General features: G+C 46.2%; 2 protein-coding genes across 13 annotated transcripts in view; both read right to left on the bottom strand.

The window, feature by feature from the left end:
- Positions 1-3,949, bottom strand: part of POMT1 (protein O-mannosyltransferase 1) — a 31,963-nt gene extending 28,014 nt beyond the window's left edge. Inside the window, exons 1-3 of one of the 5 annotated variants that reach the window (XM_075905958.2) lie at positions 3,586-3,949; positions 2,740-2,886; positions 1,987-2,093 (exon numbers count right to left, since the gene is read on the bottom strand). In XM_075905958.2, the coding sequence (XP_075762073.2) occupies positions 1,987-2,093; positions 2,740-2,861 (229 nt within the window). In that variant the 5' untranslated portion in view covers positions 2,862-2,886; positions 3,586-3,949. Of the gene's footprint in view, positions 1-1,986; positions 2,094-2,739; positions 3,056-3,117; positions 3,451-3,585 lie in introns of those variants that run through there. The other 4 variants (XM_075905959.2, XM_089772982.1, XM_089772981.1 and 1 more) reach the window with 4 other exon arrangements.
- A 1,482-nt stretch (positions 3,950-5,431) lies between these two features.
- Positions 5,432-20,936, bottom strand: part of PRRC2B (proline rich coiled-coil 2B) — an 87,083-nt gene continuing 71,578 nt past the window's right edge. For 4 of the 8 annotated variants that reach the window (XM_006128376.4, XM_006128377.4, XM_006128383.4 and 1 more), the window contains 4 exons: positions 18,294-18,470; positions 17,508-17,599; positions 16,953-17,034; positions 5,432-10,010 (listed from right to left, as the gene is read on the bottom strand). In XM_006128376.4, coding sequence (XP_006128438.3) covers positions 9,870-10,010; positions 16,953-17,034; positions 17,508-17,599; positions 18,294-18,470 — 492 coding nt within the window. In that variant the 3' untranslated portion in view covers positions 5,432-9,869. Of the gene's footprint in view, positions 10,011-16,949; positions 17,035-17,507; positions 17,600-18,293; positions 18,471-18,844; positions 18,978-20,936 lie in introns of those variants that run through there. The other 4 variants (XM_025187388.3, XM_006128379.4, XM_075905957.2 and 1 more) reach the window with 4 other exon arrangements.

Raw genomic sequence — 20,936 nt, 5'->3', positions numbered from 1 at the left:
GAGACAAGGTGATAATAAACCCCACAGACAGGAAAGGGACAACTGCTTAGCTAATTGCTAAATCCCCCACAATTTATACCATCACTTTCCTTTGTCTTGACTTCACACTTTTGGGGCATGAATCTTCTCTAGTTGCCTACTATTCCCAATGATCTAACCCAGTGTTTCTCAACCAGTGGTACGAGTACCCTTAGGGGTACTCAAGAGAAGTCTGGGGGGGTACATCAACAACTCAAATTTGGAGAAAACTGAATTTTTGTTTAAAGTGTTACAGCACTTTATTATTTTTGTACTTTTTACACCCAAAAATTTCATCACCCACCCGGCTACGATTAAGTTGTTTAATCAAATGTGTTGCAATGGTAGAAAAAAAAATATGTGTCTGAAAACTGTAGGTACTGGGGGTACTTATATATATATATATTTTTTTAAAAAGGGGGTACTTTATAAAAAAAAGATTGAGAAACACTACTTTAACCCTGGGGTTGTGAACTTATGGCCCATGGCTTGCCTTGATCCAGCCTATGAGACTCAGAGCTTGGCTCCACTTTCCCCTCAGACTGCAGGGGTGCAAGCCAGCACTGGTGCTCTAGCCTCATGGAGGGTGCTGTGCTCCCTGCTGCAGGCAGGAGGGGTGAACCTCACGGGCCTGATTAAGGTAAGCCAGGGCCAGATCTGGCCTGCGGGCTCTGCCTGGCAGGGAGGAAAGAAGTTGCTCTGTGTGCTGTGGGTAAGCTCTCTCTGCAGGCACCACCCCCTGTTGCTTCCATTGGCCAAACTGCAGCCAATGGGAACAGTGGGGGGCAAAACCTACAGGGAGCACTTCCCCACAGCACACAGAGAGCCATCTGTATCTCCCTATCCCCCGGACAGAGCCTGCTGCCACCCCACACTGCTGCCTCTAATACAGAAGCAGCAGCACATGGTGTCAGGGGTTCCCCGGGAGTAGGGCTGGGAGTGCACTGGCTGCTGGGCCCAACTCCCCCGGGAACTATAGAATAATCATGCAACTGATAATATTTTGTGCAGTTACATGATTCAATTAATCGCTGTCTATCATCCCTATTGTACAGTATGATTCAGTCTGCCTGTTTATCTCAGAGCAAGATGGAATTGTTGGGGACACCTCCATCATACTAAGGAAATGGATAGGGATCATGGTGAATGGTGCACATATAGAGTTACACCACTTTCCCTCCTCCCGCACTCCAAGCCACTAGTTCAATGTCCATATAGTCATTCTAAAGCAGGAGTGGGCAATAATTTTTGCAGGGAGGCCACTTAATGAATTTTGGTACATGGTGATGGGCCAGCTCCACTAACTGGAAGGGGCAGGGCCTGAGGACTAGCCTTCCCCCAGAGCCGTCTGGGGCCAGAGTCTTTGAATTAAAACACAGCAAAGGGCTCATGGCTCTAAGCCCCGCTGCTACCATGTTAGCTGGCAGCCATCTGTGGTTGCTGCGACTACTGTGACCTGAAGCCTTTTAAATTACTCTGAGCCTTGAGCCCTTTAAATTGCTGCTATTTAAAGCCTCATAGCTCTGGGCCACTACCATGCTGCCTGGCAGCCACCCAGAGTTGATGTGGCTATTTAAAAGGCTTGCAGCTCTGGCCCCTGCTGGGATAGTGTGGCAACTGGGAGTCTGGAGCCATTTAAACAGGATCCTGCTGCCATAGTCCCTGCCTGGAAATTTGGTGGCACAGGCAGGATATAAATTGAAAGCAGCCAGATGCAATCCGCAGGCCGGATCAAAGTGTTAGGCAAGCTGGATCCAGCCCCTGGCCGCATCTTGCCAAGCCCCGTTCTAAAGCAAGTGAAATCAGAAGGGCTCTGTATTAGAAATTCTGCCTTCTCCACACTAACAGATATACCTTCTCCACACTAACAGAATCTGAGAACTGAAAACATATGTGCATCCTGTTCCTATTTTCCCAAAGCAAAGGCAATACATGTTTCCTAAATTAAAGTTCAGTGGAGTGCCCTACCTCCAAAAGCTAGCAGCATGTGGCCAAATGGCGGGCCACTATCATCCACAAAAAAGATCCGCTTCATGTACAGAGACACAAACTGGCCATAATAAACTTCATCAAAACTGAAACACCACAGAGAAAGAAACGTGTCAAATCTAACTAGAAACATCTCACAATACATTGATATCTTAGTAATGGAGACATTAACTGACTCCTCCTTTGGGAATCAGCAGAGGGATTGAATGGAGCATAGAGATTTAGCTTTCAGTCCACTAGGTCAGTGTTTCTCAACCAGTGGTATGAGTACTCCTAGCGGTACTCGAGAGAAGTCTGGGGGGTAGATCAACATAATTTGAAGGAAAACTGAATTTTAGTTTTAAATTTTACAGCACTTTATTATTTTTGTACTTTTTACACCCAAACATTTAATCGCCCGCCTGGCTATGATTAAGTTGTTTAAACAAATGTGGTGCAATGGTAGGAAAAAAAGTGTGTGTCTGAAAACTGTAGGTACTGGGGATACTTCTAATTTATTTATTTTTTTAAAAGGAGTACTTTGTTTAAAAAAAAAAAAAAAGGTAGAGAAACACCGCTCTAGGTCACAGTTAAGGCATGCTGGTGAGGATGCTTGCATTGCCATTACATGTGCTGAAACCATACTATCAATAAGTATTCTGAGCTGCCAATCCAGCACTTTTCATCACTGTTATATTCTCACTTGCAAACTATCCCACATATTTTAAGCAGCAAGTGAAGCACTGTGCTTACACCACAGCCGTTGGGTAGGAGAGTGCCCACATCCGGCTTACTAATCCTATCACAGTCAGGGCCACCAGATTCAGATTGATTTCTGCAGTGACCACAACTGGCTGCTTCAGGAATCCCAACATCCTGCAGAATGGTATGTTCAAGTCTCTGAAAGCAAAGCGGGAAAAGAAAACAGCTACAGTTACCATTCAGATTATCAACAAGTCACTTATCAAAAGGCCACTGGCAGAAAGAATACATATGCTGCTTTCTGATACTAGCAGTATCAGATAGGAAAACAGCATTTCCAGTACTCTCTTTTTCTGCCAGGGAAATATTTTCTGTATGTTAACCTGTACAATAATCCAAAAACGTTGCTCTACTCGAATACGCTTCTACCTAAAAATGGCAGATACGGTCTCTGTCTGCTTCCACACGTACAGTCCATCCCTGCTGCCATTGCTCGTTTAATGTTTTCCCAGTTTTTTAACTCATGACCCCAGCGGAGCCAACACAGTGCAGCTCAAGCAGAGACTTCAGGAGACAATCCTGTTTCCTACGTCATCGGAGTGATTGCAAGATTACATTTCCCATCCAAAATCTTGACGGCTGCTGAAATGTCAGCCAGACTCGGTGCCCTCAGGGTGAGCGGGCAGAGAGAAAACGAGCGCGTATGCGTGTGACACAGACACACCGCGCCCGCCTCGGGGGCCCTTGTTAAGAGCGAAGCGCGCCCGGATGAAGGGACTTTATCGCCGGGGAAGAGCGGGAAAAGCCTAGTGCTTGTGCAAAACACTCGTGGAAGGAGGCAACAGCGCTGGAGCGCCGGGAAATGGCGACAGGGCCCGAGGAAAGGGGGGTTCTCACCTCGGTGCATTGAGAGAGCCGGGCGCTTCCCTTCAGGTCTGGGGCAACAACCTGGGCTCTGGGACGAGCCCTGGCGCCACAGGCAGCGCGCCCAGGCCTCGGTGAGGCGAGGCCCGAGCAAACGCCTGGCAGCCAGGCCCCGGGAGTCTCCCACCGGGCCCCCCCCCCCCCCGGCGGGGGTCCGTGCCCGAGCGCTGCCTTTCAGACGCGCCTTCGGGGGCGTTCCCGCGCCTGAGGAGACTCCCCCCGCTCGGGACCGGCTCGCGCACCGCGCCCCTCCCCCAGCCCAAGTGCGAACGGCACCCAGGCCGCGGATCAATCACGCTCCCGGCCCCAGGAGGGGGCGGGGAGATTCCAGGCCGAGGGGCGGGGCCGGAGCGGGCCGTCCGCCAGCCGCTGCGTGACACCGGACGTAACGTCAGACGCACTGCGGAATGGCCCTGTTGCCACAGCAACAACTCGTTGCCCTCTCCTCTACCCCCCCCCCTCCGCCGCTCCTTGGGTGGGAGTCGGCGCGGGGACGGCAGCCGCAAACGCGCTGCGGGGAAAGGGCTCCCGGAGCACAAGGGGGAAACTGAGGCACGAAGGCGACGCGACTAGCCGCAGCCACCGGGCTAGTGAACGGCGGGACGTCGGATGCGCCTGTCCCCTCCGGGGGCGGCTCTACAGGCTGCAGGCCCTGCCCCCCCCCCCCCGTGGGGCTCACATCGATGGGTGGGGCTCACATCGATGGGTGGGGCCACTCTATGCACCCCCCCCCCCCGCGGGGCTCACATCAATGGGTAGGGCCGCCCTATGCCCCGCCCCCCCGCGGGGCTCACATCGATGGGTGGGGCAGCCCTATGCCCCGCCCCCCCGCGGGGCTCACATCGATGGGTGGGGCCACTCTATGCACCCCCCCCCCGCGGGGCTCACATCAATGGGTGGGGCCGCCCTAGGCAGAGCTGCACTTGTCTTAGCCCCTGCAGCCCGAGGTAGCTCTGCAGCGGGGCTCCCCCTCTTCTGGGTGGTCTGTAAACGCCAAGTTGACAGCAGGGATGCATTTCTCGACTCATCAAGCGGGATCCAGCGCAGGCTCATCAAGCCTCGGGACCGGAACAGGCCTTCCACCCAGCCTCTTAAGAGTGATGCTTACTAGGTAACTGGTTACCGATTCACAGCGCTGTGGACCGTTCCTTGGCACTAGCCCACAGTCGTGGCCCTAGGTTTTACAGTGAGCTGCAGAGGGCACTACTAGAAACCACCCTGGCTGTGTCTAGACTAGCCAGGTTTTCCGGAAAAGCACCTGCTTTTCCGGAAAAACTTGCCAGCTGTCTACAGTGGCTGCTTCAATTTCCACAAAAGCACTGACGATCTCATGTAAGATTGTCACTGCTTTTGCGGAAATACTATGCTGCTCCCGTTCGGGCAAAAGTCTTTTTCCGAAAAACTTTTGCGCAAAAGGGCCAGTGTAGACAGCAGAAATTTATTTTCCGCAAAAAGCCCCGATCGCGAAAATGGCGATCGGGGCTTTTTTGCAGAAAAGCGCATCTAGATTGGCCACGGACGCTTTTCCACGAAAAGTGCTTTTGCGGAAAAGTGTCCTGCCAATCTAGACGCGCTTTTCCAAAAACGCTTTTAACGGAAAACTTTTCCGTTAAAAGCATTTCTGGAAACTCATGCCAGTCTAGACGTAGCCCCTATTTTTGTGTCTGGTAGGAAAGACAAAACCATGTGTGCAGTTATGGTAGAGAATGTTACCCGTAGCATTAAGTGTTGAGAGAGCATGTTAACAGCCACAGGAGCAAATCCTAGATACATACATTTCTCTTCCTACATATATAAACCAAACAAAATCACACGGGGGATTTGAGAAAAGCATAATCTGCTTTATTTATTTTTTAACATTTTTTATTTAAATAAGGAGAATTCTTTCATATGGAAAGAGCTAATACAATCACATATTTGAAAGGAGAAACAATAGGTACAGAAAAGGGAAAAGAGTGTGCCACCACTGGCCTGGTGATTTTGTGATTTGAGTTCTGGTCCAAGTTCAAGTTTCCAAAAAATAAACAGGTTGCACATTACACATTTATCCATCGTCTGCCCTTTCAAATATCTGGTCTACATGAAAAGACAAAGAGGAAAGGCCAAAAAAACTTTACTATACAGGTCATGAGGTTATAAGCTTTAAGGAGTACAATATCCCTTGAGAAACAATGAATGCAATGTATATGGAACCAGGAGAAAGGATTCCAACTAAGAACAATGCCTTGACATGCTAAAAAGTGAGTGCCTCATTGCTGCTGCTGTGATTCCCAAGGCTACTGGCTAGGTGTAGACAAATTATATCCAAGAAAGTTGTCTACGACACCTGGGATGTCTTGGTGGCATTAAGATTTTAAAAAAACAAAACAAAAATACATAGTTGGACTGGTTCTGCCTCTTCACAGCCAGTAGTTCCATTGTTTACTAATTTGTTCATCTCTCATCAATAGGCTGCAACTATATTAAGAAGATTTTGCTTCTTTTGTAATGTAATTCTTATAAGATAAATCTTTCATACAAGGAAAGTGGGGGCTGTCTGCCAAAAATAGTTGACCCTCCAAGGAATTAATCTGTGCTTAATCAGTCAGGAGCAAAACAGAAGGATAACATAATGCTGCAGAACAGATCTTAGCATGGAGTGGTACTTGTTTAAAAGTGAATATAGTAGCTTGCCAAAAGGTGAGACACAGCAGAAATGCTAAGCTCTGTTTTTATATATCTATATAAATATACATGAACCACAGGGCAGCTTGTAGCTCTGCAGCATTCTTGCAAGGAAATCTGTTAAATGGCGCACCTCTCTGCATGTACACAAACACATATGAGAATCAATGGGGTGAGAACACATTAAGAGTAACTAACTACAGTTCAGCTGTCAAATGGGAGAGCCAAAAGTGAAAGATCAACAACAATACCTGCTTCACTGGTGACTGTGCCGAATTAACTTTTTATTTAAAATATACAGGGAATCTTTTTCAAAACTCAGGTTGATTTTTTGTTTTAAAAGAGCTAAAAGCAAACCAAACACAGGAAAGCAGGCAGCACTGAATGATGCTGACAGGCCAGCAGTTGCTGCGCATAATGGAATAGTATTTACACACATACATGTTTCAGGTCTTCTGCTAAACAGTCTGGTTAAAATACAGAACAAAAAGTCAGTGTCTGAATACTTCTGCTTAACCAACTGTTGTGAGAGTTTGGATTCCACCTCTCCCTGCCACTGCAAACTGTGTCAGTCCTAGTAGCAGGGGCCGCTTACATTTGGCAGTCAGTTTGCAGATAAGGCAAATTTCAGCATCAACGTCGTCATTATGGGGGCCCACTTTTCAGCAATGGAGATGGGGCCCAAAACCTTTACATTTCTGCACACTGAAGACTAGAGACAGTTCCATTTATTTGACTCTCAAGAGCATCACAGACTGCACTAACTTTGTACTAGCTATAACAAATAACATGGAAGATTCAGTTAAAATTTTGGGCTCTAAAACTGCTTTCCAACAGACAAAAGTCTATTAAGTGAAAGCCTTGTCAACTGCAGCTGACAGTCACACAAAGGTGATGAATGGAATGAAGCTCTCATGCATTTCTTGGCCTTTCCTGCACAGAATAATTCAGACATAATATATAAATAGAGCAGTGAAACATTTATTTTTTCACCTAGACCTACAACATCAAATACATATAAATAAATTTTAGTGTTTTATTCTGTTTGAGGATGAAGGGGGATAAAGGAAAAAGAGGGATGGCCTTTTTCAACAGGAAGTACTATAATTCTGATGGCATTTACAACAGAAGGATTGAAACAAATCTAGCAATAACCTAATTTCTCCAACACATAGAGCCATTCAAGAGTCATATATGATGAAGGAAAAAGGTCTGAGTCTCTGAAAAGACTAGAGATGGAAGGAAAGGGAAGAGGGGCTTGGATAAGTCTTTAGCCATTAGACTCCGGTTTGATATCTTGGGCCAGCTGGGCAAAGAAAGGAGTGAAAGGTAAGGGCACAATGTAATAAAGAAATTCAAGCCAATTCAATTGCTCACAATATTCCAAGGTGAAGATGGGGAGGGAGATGGGGATAGAAGGGAGATACATGACTCACTGGAGGAGGAGTCTTTGGAAAATGTTGGGAGCAGAAATGAAGATTTAGCAGATGAGGATACAAGTTTGGGAGATTTCTGAATGCTTTTTGTGTCATTAATTCTCAAGATCTGAATGCAAGAGATATGCTGACACACTGCTGCAAAGTTAAAAATCCACAAAATAAAAAAAAAGTTCTGTTTTTGTTTTTATTTTAAAGTACCAACCTATCCCAATCCCTTCAGGGTTCTTTAACATGCTCTGAGGGGACATTACTATGTCTAAGTTAGTTCAGCCTTCTAAGCTCTTTCTAATGTTATTGTATAAACATCCTGATTTCTACCTAGCTTAAAACTTCAAATGCATCTCTAGAAATTCCTGGAGAACCTTCTCTTCTGAAAAAAAAAACAACACTTTGAGACCACTTCCCAAATACATTCTTTGTTCAAAATGTCTTCTTTGGAACCACCGGCAATTTACCTGCTGCCATCTAACATGGGCAGATGGTACAGTCAGTAAGCTATCATCTAAGAGAGAAGTGACATTCTCCTTCCCTAATTTTGGAATAACAGTCCATTCTTTGTTTTCTAAGAGCTAAACAGTACAAACAAGTAAACTGAACCACCTCCAGCTAACTTAAGACCATTATCAGCATTAGGACCCAAGCACCTTCAGGAACTGTCAAGTCAGTCCTGTAAGACACACGCGCGCACGCACACACGCACACACACACACACAAAAGCTCACCTCAAAACCCTTCCCATTGGGACCTTTTTAATATACCACCAAATTCTTTTGAGGAAGTGCATACTCACTGTATGCAACTGCACCAAAAGGAGAGAAGCACTTGTTATTAGTCTGGGGAAAGAGAGAACACATAAATCCAAACTATGTCTATGTAACCATAAGTTTCTGATGCAAAAAACATTGAATTTATGTACTATGTCTTGTATGCAGAGGGGGGTTCCCATTGGTTTGCGTCCATGGGAGTTGTGCAAAAAGCTGTGAAGATGAGAAAGAAGCAGAGAGCAAGACCTGGAGAAGAAGGGAAAGTGCAGCTCAAAGAGCAGCCCATTGGAAAACAGAGAAGTCCCACAAGGCAAGGAGGCATAAAGAATTAGAGCGGCCAAGGGTGAAGCTGAGAGAGAGCATCACAACTACAAAAAGTAGTCCAAATAGACCCGTTGGTTCTAGCCAACTCTTCTGACCCATGCAAGGTATGGAGATTTGTTATCAGATTTTACATTTTGTAAATCCATGATTTCGCATTTTGCGGTCTCCAAAACAAATCCCAATCCACAAAAACAACTAGATCCAGGTGAGCTTGCAACAGAAATTCAGTGTCTTTCCTTTAAAACAAAAACGCCACATTTTGTTGTGCACAGGGCACCCCAAAGCTACAATTAAGTGGTGCAAGTTTCAAGATTAATGCATTGGTCTACTGTATACCTTTGTTACACGTTTACTTCTAAAGCAAGCACTGCTTCTAGCTTTAAACAAAAATACTGAATAAGTACTGAATGCCTTAACTGTCCTGTATTTCTCTTAATCAAATAAGCTGGAAGGCTAAACTTCCTGGAGGAGAGAGGGGAACACTCAAAAATCTCAATTTAAAAGAGTCACAACTGTCAAGGTAGCACAGAACTGTATATAAAATTAAGCAGATTCTGTCTCAGAATACGATATTGGCTGCGGAGCTATTTTCTAGGAGGAATGAGGGGGCAGAGAGCAGGGGAAAATGAGAGAACATATAAAAGTTTTGCAATAAACAAAGATATAGCTTTTTTCTTTTGTAAAAACCTCAGCTGCCTTTAAAATGAAAAACCTCCAACTAACCCCCTCCTCCTGTTGCCATTCTGCTGAGACAGATGTAGGGAAGGAGAAGGATGAGTTTGCCAAATTAACTATCCTGGCTACCTGTGGGCGGGATATGAAAAAAAAAAATGGCTTGAGCCACTCAATAGTCACGTGGGAGCAAGTGGTTGGTTTGGTTTTTGAACAAGCAGGTAAATGTCATATCCGCTGTTTCAAACTGCTTTGTTGAGAGGAGGCCTGGATTACGTTGTGTCAGTCAGTCAGTTTTGGGTTGATGGTGGATCTGGCCAGATTTTCATAACTTCCAGTGGGGTACAGGCTGTGCTGCAATGCCTCTCTTGGTAGCTGGTGATCATAGGCTGTGCTAGGCCTTGCTTTCCTCCACTTTTACTGCTTGAGGCTTGATCGCTCCTGTGCGCACTGGCTTCATCTGGTTTGTGGAGGATGGTTCTTGCAATTTTATAGCTCCCAGGTTGGTTTTATTTTCATCCACTCGCTGTTTTGCCTTTTGATATAGGGAAACAAAGAGTTAGCTAAGCAAGGGACCTAGGAACAAGCAGACAAGGTGTATAGCATAGCTGCCTGTGCAGTGCTGACAGGGCCGGCTTTGGGAAGTGCGGGGCCCAGTTCGAACCGTTTTGGCGCTCCCCCGGATTTTTTGTTGAGAGAAAAAAAAAGCAACCCAAACCACAACCACACACAAATATCACATCAAGTAGATCTGATCAAAATCATATCTATATAATTGAACATTTTCAAAAAAATGCCATCCTTTATTATGCAAAATTTTACACAAAATTAAATCAATTGCCTTAAGTGTAGGTCAAATATTTTCAATTGCAAAAGATCCAATTTTTTCAATAAAGTTTAAAATTTGATTTTTAAAAAGTTACCAGAGAGCGTTGCAGTTTTCTGTTACATTGATTTACTTTTTAAATAGCAAAAACGGAGCCTTTGTTAAGAAAGTGTCAGTTCTGTGGTCAAATTCCAGTCCTTAGTGATTTCAGCACCAGTGATTTCACTAGGTAATATGGCCTCCTTGCGCTGCCCTTGCCTCCTTGGCCTCCTTGCACTGCCCTTCAATACATTGCCTGCATGTTGAGTCCAAGGTCAGTCTACACAAGATTTCATCAATGATTTTTGCTCAAGCGATCACTGAGACAAGACAAGGACTCAATTGATTCTAGTTAGCTCTGCCTTTAAACACTGGATGTAAAGTGTCAGATATAATTGAGGACTCCCAAATAGACTCTACATCACCAGAAATAAAACCTGTTTCCATCTTTTGTGACTTTCAGTTAGATGTGACTCACTATCCTCTGCTTAGTGTTCAAGTTATGGTAGACCCTAAGTCAGGTCATATTAAGTTCAGGTCTTTAACCTTTTAATCATACAATATGGATAACAACATTTCATTCTCCCAGCTCCAAGTCTTAAGTGAATTTCAACCCAAAAGAGCCAAAATTGATCAACTTGACACAGCAAGTGTGTCTACTGATCTCTGTGGCAAAGTAAGTTGTCTATATAAATAAGGTCTGCTCCTGAAGCCTTTTCCTACAGTTGATTAACAGATGGCAGTAGATAGCTCATTCAGACCACTGGCTGATAATAGTCACCCTGACCAGTCATTAACCATAGTCATGAACTCACCCTACTCTCCATTGTCTCTATGATTCTCTGATGACCTGTGACAAAAAAGGAGGGTGGAAAGGGAAACTGAAGGGAGAGACCTCTCTAAATTCACCAAAGAGCAGTATTGCCAACCCAAAAAAATCACAAGGAACGCCTATACACAGTTATGAGAATGGTCTACAAATCATAAGATATTTTAAAAATAAAACATGTTGGATTTTTATTGGCCTTTTGTTTCTTGAGTATTTAAGGTTCATGTTTTAAAGCTTTCCTCCTTAGCTGTAAGGCCCAGAAGTATAGAGAACTTTTTTAAAATGAAAGCTGAGATTCCTACATAATCAACTGACTCCTGGCCTTCAGAAAAACACCAAATGTTTTGAGACTCATGGTAAAACAATGGAGGAATTCTTGTGAGCCCATGCTTTGCCCACAGTATAAATAAAAAAACATTCTCCACTAAACATCCTAATGAGATACTGCAAATGGTGAACTGAATTCAACAGCTCCTGATATGAACAGGTATCAACCTAGTTTTTCATATTTGAGATGGGTTACCAGGAATCATACATGACAATATGAAATCTTTCCACTCTCAAGTCAGCATATTCAAAAAGCATCTATAATTTTGATCCATGCATTTATTGGATAGTGAAAGAGGAGAGGAATTAGTGTAGGTAAATGTTTAAATTAAAAAAAAATGGCTGAAGGAATTAGGACTGGGCTCCTACATTTCACATTCAGAACTGACTAGGACACTTATGACCAGATTTTCAAAGATGTGTAAAGATCAGATAGATATCTTTGAAGATCTGAGTTGGCAACTGTCTTTTTAGGAGCTTAATTACCTTTGAAAATCTGAGCTTAGATTTCCAAGTCCAATTTTCAAAAATAACTCTAGTCACTCAAGTGCCTTTGAAAATTTTAACTGGGGGCCTAAAGAGACAAAAATAAGACAACAGGCAGGAGATACGGTATTCCTTTTAAAAACGTGTGACATCTATTTTTAGCTAAATTTTATATTATTTTTTCTCCCAGAGGCAACTGACCCCTTCGCCCCCCTCACGCCACTGCTCCCCCTCCTGCAGATCTATCATCTTATGCATGTGCAAGATCTGTGAGAGCCATCCCATGAATCTGCATTAGTGTCTGTGGTGCCTGCTTCTGCGTGATGTCTCAATGCTGCCACATTCACCTCCAAAGAGGGGGCTTCCCAAAGCAGGCCCTTGCTGCTGACCCCCAAGGCACCCACAGGTCCAGTCTCCTTTCAATGGGCCCACTTCCCAGGGCTCATTGATCTTGGATCTGGCTTCCATCCCTTCTCCAAGCCCCATCAGAACTACTGTGCCCTCCTTAGGAAAAGAATAAACAGGAGGATTGGAAATTAACCCACCCAGTCTCACGTCCCCTAGGCAGGGAATGAGCCATCTACATTAGCCCCAGCTGGAGTATCATGTCCAGTTCTAGGCGCCACATTTCAGGAAATGTGGAGAAACTGGAGAAAGTCCAGAGAAGATCAACACAAATGATGAAAGGTCTAGAGAACATGAGATATGAGTCAAGGCTGAAGAAATTGGCCTTGTTTACCTTGGAAAAGAAAAGACCGAAAAGGGACATGAGAGCAGCTCTCAAGTATCTAAAAGAGTATCATAAGGAGGAGAAAGAAAAATTGTTCTGCTTGGCCTCTGATGTTAGGATGAGAAGCAATGGGCTTAAATTGCAGATATTTTAGACCAGGTTCGACAGACACCTGTCAGGGATGAGCTAGGACAACTCAACTTTGGAAGCCCCAGGGGCTACACTGATACTTACAGAACATGTTGAGGGCCTCAACTTAAGTGTGGTTACATATGCAAGCAAATATATACAAATAGCTTCTCTCACACTGACAGGCATGAATACAAAGATTAAGGCAAGACTACACAACACACAGGCCCCATTTAAGTCAGTTCTGCTGATATTAACAAAATGCAACATTTACCTGATTTCTACCCATGTGACAGCACTTTTCATGAGCAATGACAGTCCAAGAATTTAACTACTAAAACACATATCAACAGAAGATCATTACACTGACTACTTTTGTTTTGGCTCCCACTCGCCGGCCACGTGTTGATCCCCACATAAACCCAAACTGCAGCGTGGGGCGCAAACAAACTGGCCGTGGGCAGCATACCGCATTATTAATAAACATTTTATAAACCTTTACCTTTTCTGTCTGCTGCCATGTCTCCTCTCCTTGCTCCATCATCTCCCCTGGTGCCTGCTGCCCACCAACTCCTTGCCCTCCTCTACTGTCCTGACTCCTGCCCTTCTCAATGCCCTCAGCCCTCCCGCAACCTGCCCCCCTCCACCAGCCCTTCTCCCTCCCCGTGCCCACTCCTCCAGTAGCCCCACTCTGATCATGTGAGTACCCCTCTTCTAACACCTCCCTCTACACACCTGCCCTGCCTCTCTCCTCTGGTGCTGGTCCCTTCCCTGCAGGTGTCTGCCCTTCTGCTTCACACCCAGAATCCCCTGGCACCTGCACCTTCCCTTAGCCCTGCACCTTCCTGGTGCTCCCCGTTCTCTCACTGCCCCTGCCCCCTTTGCCCTTTTTTTCCCTGATGCCCACCCCCTCACCACTCTCTGCCCCATTCACCTCCTGCCCCTCTGTGCCCTCACACGCCTTGCTCCATCCCCACCTTTCTCGTGCCCACCCCTCCTTTCAAGTCTTCTCTCAGCACCTTCCCCTCCAGCCTCCAATGCCCTTCCCCTCTCCTCTCCCAGCATCACCCTGTCCCCCCTCCCACTGATACCTCCCCTCCTGCCCTGTTCCTGATTGTCTGTACTTGGCCCCCTACCATTTGTCTCTCTCTCCTCCACCCTGTCTCTTGGTATCTTCCCCCTTCTTCCTCCTCCCCCTCCGCACAAGCCTCTTCCTCCCCCCTCCATTCAAGTCCCTCCCGCTCCCTTACCTTCTACCGTCTGCCGGGCCGGACTGTGAACCGCATGCGCAGCAGCGGCGGCTGCATGGCACTTTTCAGTTTTAAAATCCCAGGCGTCTCCCCACCCACCTGCGAACTGCACGCACAGCAGGAGCAGCCGGCAGCGTGCGTAGGTAAGGGCGGGGCGGGGCGGGGAGCCGAGCCGAGGGAGCAACTTCCAGGTGCAGGGGCGCAGGGCCCGATTTGGCCAAATCGGCTTAAGGCCGGCCCTCAGTGCTGATACAAAAGCTTATTACTGGTTAGTCTATGGCACACACTGCTCGTCTCTCCCGCTCCCCACCCCCCCGCCCACCCAGCAATAAAAGCAACATCAACTTCCCTAAAGTGGGGTCTAGCAACCTGCATACTATCACTTGGGCTACTTCTCTGCCAGACATTGCTCAATTACTTTTCCCCCTCTCGCTTCGGATTACCCCTTCGTGGCAGGGGTGAAAGTAATTTAAAAATCTTACTGGTACAGGGCCTCAGCTCTGGGTCACTGGAAGGGGCCAGGCTGTGGACCAGCTTCCCCCAGCCAGCCCATCAGTGCTGCACAGCACACAGCCTATTGGTCCCTTTAAACTGGCCGGGTCCCAGGCAAAGTGCTGCCCCCGCTGGCTAACACTGCTGCCCCTTTTGCACCCCCACTCCATTGACGTCCCAGGACAGAGAGGGGCAGTGACATTAAAGTGCCACTGTGGAAATGCTGCTGGACCCTATCGGTAGGACCAACACCAGGGAGGGGGGAGGAGAGGGTGCAAAAGGGGCAGCGATATTAAAACGCTGTCATTGCAGTGCTTTAACGTCAGCTGTGTACAGGGCTGCACCAACAGCCACTTCTCATACCACTTTCACCTCTGTTTCCTGGATATACACAGATACTTTTGTGGCCCGTCACCATAGGCTCTGAGTACCTCACACCCAGCAATATAGCTAAAACCTGTTTTGTTGGCTGTGCACTGAAGCTGTTATCTCCTCCTACAAGATTTCTTAGACAGTCGCTGATATTTGCTCCAAAATTCTACTATTCCCTATTGCTGAGGCATTTGGCCCTTCTAAAGGACTTCACATGTAAAAATCCCAAAATAGTTTGCAATCTACTAGATCTATCTGTCTGTGCATCTGTCCGTCAAGAACTCTTCCTAAATGTTAAGAGCTAGGCCCACCAAATTTGGCATACAGCTTCCTTTTATCATAACTTAAGGCGAGGTAAGGGTTTGGCTGGGCCAGGAAAATGGGAGTGCTTTTCGTAAAACCATACGGAAAAGAGAATATCACTAGGAGGGTGTAAAGGGCTGGCTGGGGATACCAGCCTTCCCAACCCCCGGACTGTCCCAGTCCTGAACCTCCACCCCAGTACAGGAACACTGCTGGCTGTTCTCCTTCATCAGAGAGCAAGGGAAAAGTGCACAGTTTGCTGCATTGCTCACTATAGCTGGAGAGTGCAGGGGACAGACTAACTTGGACCTGTCCCACCCGGGGGACATGCACCCCTCCCCTTGCGGTGCCCGCTGGTGATACAGCAGTCCTTTCTCCCTTGGGGCTACCTGCACACTGACCCCTTCGTCTCCTTAGGACAAATCTAGTCATAAGGTATTTTGGCTTCAACATCTTCTCCCCTCCCCAATTTTTACAAACAGGGAAAACAAAAAGACTCTCAAGGTGTCACAGCCTAGTTATGTGCCATTCTCCACTTTTAGAGATAAAACTCCTGGTTACACCATCAAGGCAGCTTCTCAATCACTTTCCCTGTAAGTTTTCAGTCATTTGGCCTCGTGTGTGGATAGATAAAGACCAAAAAATGGAGGGGGTAATATATTTTATTTCGGATATGCCCTTATCTCCCACTAGAGTGCTCAATAATTAACAAAATTAATTTATAACAGATAAAACTTAGTCAGGAGGATGGTAACAATCAAGGAGCCAATATTACTATAACAGTACCCACTTATTAGAACTATGTCTAGCAAACTAGAGTCCTGGCCAATGACTTAGGCTCCTAGATGCTATGATTATTCAAATAAAAATACCAAACAGCATAAACGCAGGGAAAGCCCTTTTACAGAATAAGGGCCGGCATGAGGTGTGTGCAGTCGGTTCCCCCACATATGGCCCAGTGCTTTATTATTGACCCTGCTTGAGATTTGAGGAGCCTGGCTTCAGGGTCCCCCCTCCAGCCAACAAGCCCACAGGGCTATTTCCCCACCTGTACCCAGCCTCTCAAACCATGCTCCACGCAGCTCCCTGCAGTGAATACAGCCAGTGCCGAGCTAAGCCATTGGGATGGGCAGGGTGCAGTGAACTCCCCAGCCTGCTGGGCTCTCTGTCCTCCAATGCAGAGCCCAGCATCCCAAGTGGGCTTCCAAGGGGGAGTAACCGTCCGTGGCAAGCCCGGATCACCCAGCCATTCCTGGCAGCCACATGCTGGAAATGAGTAGGGCTGCCTGAGCAGCCCCAGGGAGGGCTAGCAGGTGGCCAGCTCAGGCCAAGACTGGACTGAACTGTGCTCCCCTTTGCTGGGGTGCTAGGTGGTGAAGGATGCCACCCAGTGAGCACGGAGCTCAATCAGCCAGTGCTCGAGCTTGTGTCCATGCTGAGGCTCACCCCATGCTAGCCAGCTGGCCAGTCCGAACTCAGCGCCTCACAAATAATCACGCTGGCCCTGAACAGAATCACATTAAGGAGAAATCAGTCAGTTTTCCTGACTGTCTAGCCATAGATATCTAGATAAGGTACACAAACACACAGGAATGGCAAGGGAAAGCAACAATGGTAGGATTGCTATGAATCTGGCAACATGCAAGAGCAGATACCCTCAGGACTAGACTCACAAAGGTATTAACATTCTCTACCTGCTGTACATAGTGTCCTTGCATGGAACCCATATTGACTGCTGGTCCAGACGTCTTCCCACTGGGACTGGCAGAGTTAGGCCTAGAAATCAAAGGGATGAGAGTATACATGGAGTATTACTGATAGAACAAGAACATGGTCAGTGTGAAAGAAAGGTCCCTTTAGAGAATGCAAGAAGCAGGGCCAGTTGTGCATTAGGATATCCTTATATGGCCAGTTGGGCTCTTAAAAATACCAACCCAAGTGAAAGCACATTCACTAGATGGAGGAGATAACCTAATTAAGAGACTTAGAGCCTGAGGTTTTAGAGTTTCTGGACATGAGCCCTTTAACTTCTTGGGCTTGTGAAGACAAAACTAGAATTCTGACATTTATTCCACCTCCCAGCATTTCCACTTTGGCAAGAAGCACCAGTAAGAATTCTACATTTGAAAATATTATTGGATCCTGCAGAAGCGTGACACAAACACCATTTCTCTGCAAGTGCTAATAGTCTACCCTTTCCAACCAAGACCTCATTCAGGAGCTATGGGACTAATCTCTGGATCCTTTACCTGTAAGTATGAGGTGATGGTACAGATCCTCCGGAGGACATGTTCTGTTTACCATCTGTGAAGTGAAACCCTTTCATTTCCATTTGGGAGGACTGAGAAGGGAAATGAGTAAGAAAGTGTCTTCTATATATCCAAAGATCTCAAAGCACTTCACAAACACTTCAATCAATGTTTAGCCCCACCGCCATGAAGCAGGTATGAGTCCCATTTTACAGAGGGGGAAATTGAGACACTCAAGCAAAATGGCTTGCCTAAATTTGAGGCACAAAAAGGAAGAGACCACATAGGCCTGAGTTCTAGCCACCCATGTTCTCTCCATTCAAAAACACTCCTTATAAGTATACATCTAACCAAACACGAACCTGACATATCTACTCAGATGGAGGCATTTTACAACTGTGTTACACTTTATGAGCAGCGTTCCACCACGTGCCAACGGTTTACCATTTCACTGATCTCTTAGAACACTGAGCATTTACATTTAATTTAATCCAGTTAGGTTCTGATTCCTGGAAGTGGAATCACAAACCGCTGTAGAACTGGAGAAACTGCTGGCGTGGGCTCTGCAGACAGGAGGAATGGCACCCCTTTGCTTCCATTCAGATCACTTGTTTGGAAGATAAGGCCTAGTAAGCAAGCAAGACTTCCTCCCCATTAACAATTAACTGTATCCCCACAAGAGGCTTCCCTTTTCCTTTTATTTTTTTGGAAACTATGGAGGGACCAAACCCCAAAGCAAGGCTCCTGAAAGAATGTCAAGGTGTTCATGCAGTACATAGCCCTTACCTCCCTGCTGGTAGTGAGGACAGAAGGCTGAGATCCAGGTGGAAGAATTCTGCGGGGAGCTCCTACAGACAGATTCTGCCCCTGAGGAAGCTGGATGGACTGTGGTAAAATCAGTGGCTGCTGGCCAGAACCATACCGGGGCAGAGGAAGCTGGGACCCAGGCATAGGCATTGTTAGCTGCATGATAATTTACATGTGATTACTTAATGGAAATAACAATGGCCCATCTAAACATGTCCCCTACTAACACTTTTAAACCACAGTTTGAAAGAAGCATCTCAAACCTGACACACTGCTACACAACAAATGTAGACGTGAACATTAAAGAGGGACTTTCATACTGAAAATCATCTTAAGATAGAGTTGCCAGACTCTGTAACCACACCATGTGTTCTTTTAATAAAGTGTTGCTCTAGCAAGACGGTGCTCAGACACAGGGCTTTCCTGATCGCCTGGAGCCTTCCTTGGTTCTTCTTCAGTCTTCCTTGTGGCCACAGCATGGCAAGCCCTCTGAGTGGTGATGGCAGCCACAATGGCGTCAGACAGCTCACCTTTTGATTTCAGCTCGATGTCCACATCTAAATATCTGCTAAACTCCTCTGCTGATGTGATTTCAGGGACTGGAACATCAGGAAGGTTCAGACTGGCCTCAGCTTTACGTTCCATGACAGGCTTCAATCCCTTCTTGAAACAATTGATGACGGGGGTTGTTAAAAGTGATTAAAAATTAACTGAGGACTCAATGGCTATTAAAAAAGACTAAATTTTCAAAAGGGCACATACAACATTGGAGGGAGGACAAGAGGCGAGAAGAGCTTACCGTTTACAAACTCAGGCTCAGTTCAGACACACTGCCTTGATCCTCAGCAGCAAGGCTTGCTATTTTTTTTTAATGAAGTGGGTGCCCCTACATATCACGCTGTCCAAGAAACCTATTCACTTTGCATGTGGTTTTTCCTTCTGATCCTTGCCACTTTTGCTAATTATCAGAGATTTTTCAAAGAGTTCTCTCCCTTGCAGCCTCTCATTCCCTTTTATTCGACTGGGTAGTTCACATAATTGCTGGATCTGCGACTTCCCATGACACCACATTGTAATGACAGGATTAAGGCTTCACTATGTGATCCAGGAAGGCAACACCAGGTTACAAGGAATAAAGCACTTCTTCAAATACTCAGTTGGCCAGTAACCTCTTCATTCCCCCCTGTTAAGTTACTTTCTGTAATTAACAATTCTTGTTCTCGAGCAGTGATGGGCAACCTGCGGCTCATGGATCACAAGCTGTCCATCAGAACTCTGTGTGTGACCCGCAAGACATTTTATTTACTGTTGCCCACCGGCAAGGTTGGCAGATTCTGCTGGTTTGTGGCTGTGCAGGTTTTTTCATACAGATATTACTAAAGTGATACATACGTAAAGTGAGGTGCAAGCTGACTGCACACTACACTGACCATGAGAGCTGTATGCTCCCTCTGCATCCAATCAAAGCGCTGCTACAGTTCAATCGGCACACCCGCAAATTCTAAGTTCATAAGTACAGTTAGTAAAACTACCCTATCCTGGAAGACCATCTTCGTTACAACAGTCTTGCGGTCCACTGAGATGAAAGAAAGCCACTCATTTGGCCCACTCGTTAACCTATGTTGCCCATTGCTGATTTTGAGTCTGCCTCAGCATGAAAGTCCCTCTTTATGATAAAAAAGATTAGGAATAGTCTGTTTATCATTATATTTTTAAACATTTACTCTATTGCACAATATAAGCAAAGTTTATAGTCAATGACAATACTTCTCCATGTTAGCAACTTAATAGTTGTGCTCAGTGTCCATATAAACACAGCTGCCCTCACAGTAGGATTCATTGTGCTTTTTGAACTATGTTTAATAAAGAAAAAAGCAAGAGAAAGACACAAAAACAGAAAGAAACTTCTATTAAGATTCTACCCACCAGACTAGCAAAAATTATTAATTAGGCCAAGATGATCAATGAATTGACATAAAGAGGGATGTCTTTAGTTAAAGGTCAAACAAAATGACCCTAAAAGCACTGATGATTTTTCAATGGTTACTAAAAATATGGGGAGGTGTTGACCATAGTTTTCTCTAAGGTGCGCGGCTGCGGACAAAATGTTCTCGGCCCGCCCAACTCCTTTGCAGAATCGCACAGCAGCACTCACTTTCCTGCTGGAAGGTGAGTAGCATGGAGGGTTCCTGCTCCAGCAGCAGCCATGTGGACTGGCTGGCAGAACTGCAGGGCGGGGAGCTGCCCCATGTGCTGCACTGAGGCTGTCCATATTGGACATACCTCTCCTACTGAAAAGGCAAGGTCAGTTCCTCTGGCAGTCGCTGCTTCAGGGGTCTCACAGAGAAATGACGGCAGCCAGCTTTGATGCAGGGCAGGAAATCGACTCATGTTCGACTAGTGCAAAGTCAGCAAGGGCAACCTACCCCGCTCCACTTACGGCAGGGGCCCCCACCCAGGCTAGGGCAGCAAGGAACAGTGCACAATGCAAACCCAACCACAACAGCAGTCCCCCTTCAGCTTGCTGTTCAGCAGGCTGCAGGGATGGGTTTAGAGCCCGGAGCAGAGCACGCTCTGCATACCACAAGAGCAGGTAGGCTCCTGGCTTGCCTGCCTGGCACT

The sequence above is a fragment of the Pelodiscus sinensis genome, chromosome 23 (genome assembly GCF_052426305.1).
Source record: "Pelodiscus sinensis isolate ZL-2025 chromosome 23, ASM5242630v1, whole genome shotgun sequence".
NCBI classification, from domain to species: Eukaryota; Metazoa; Chordata; order Testudines; family Trionychidae; genus Pelodiscus; species Pelodiscus sinensis.
The sequence above is the reverse complement of the archived record's forward strand: the minus strand, read 5'-3'. Positions and strand labels throughout refer to the sequence as shown.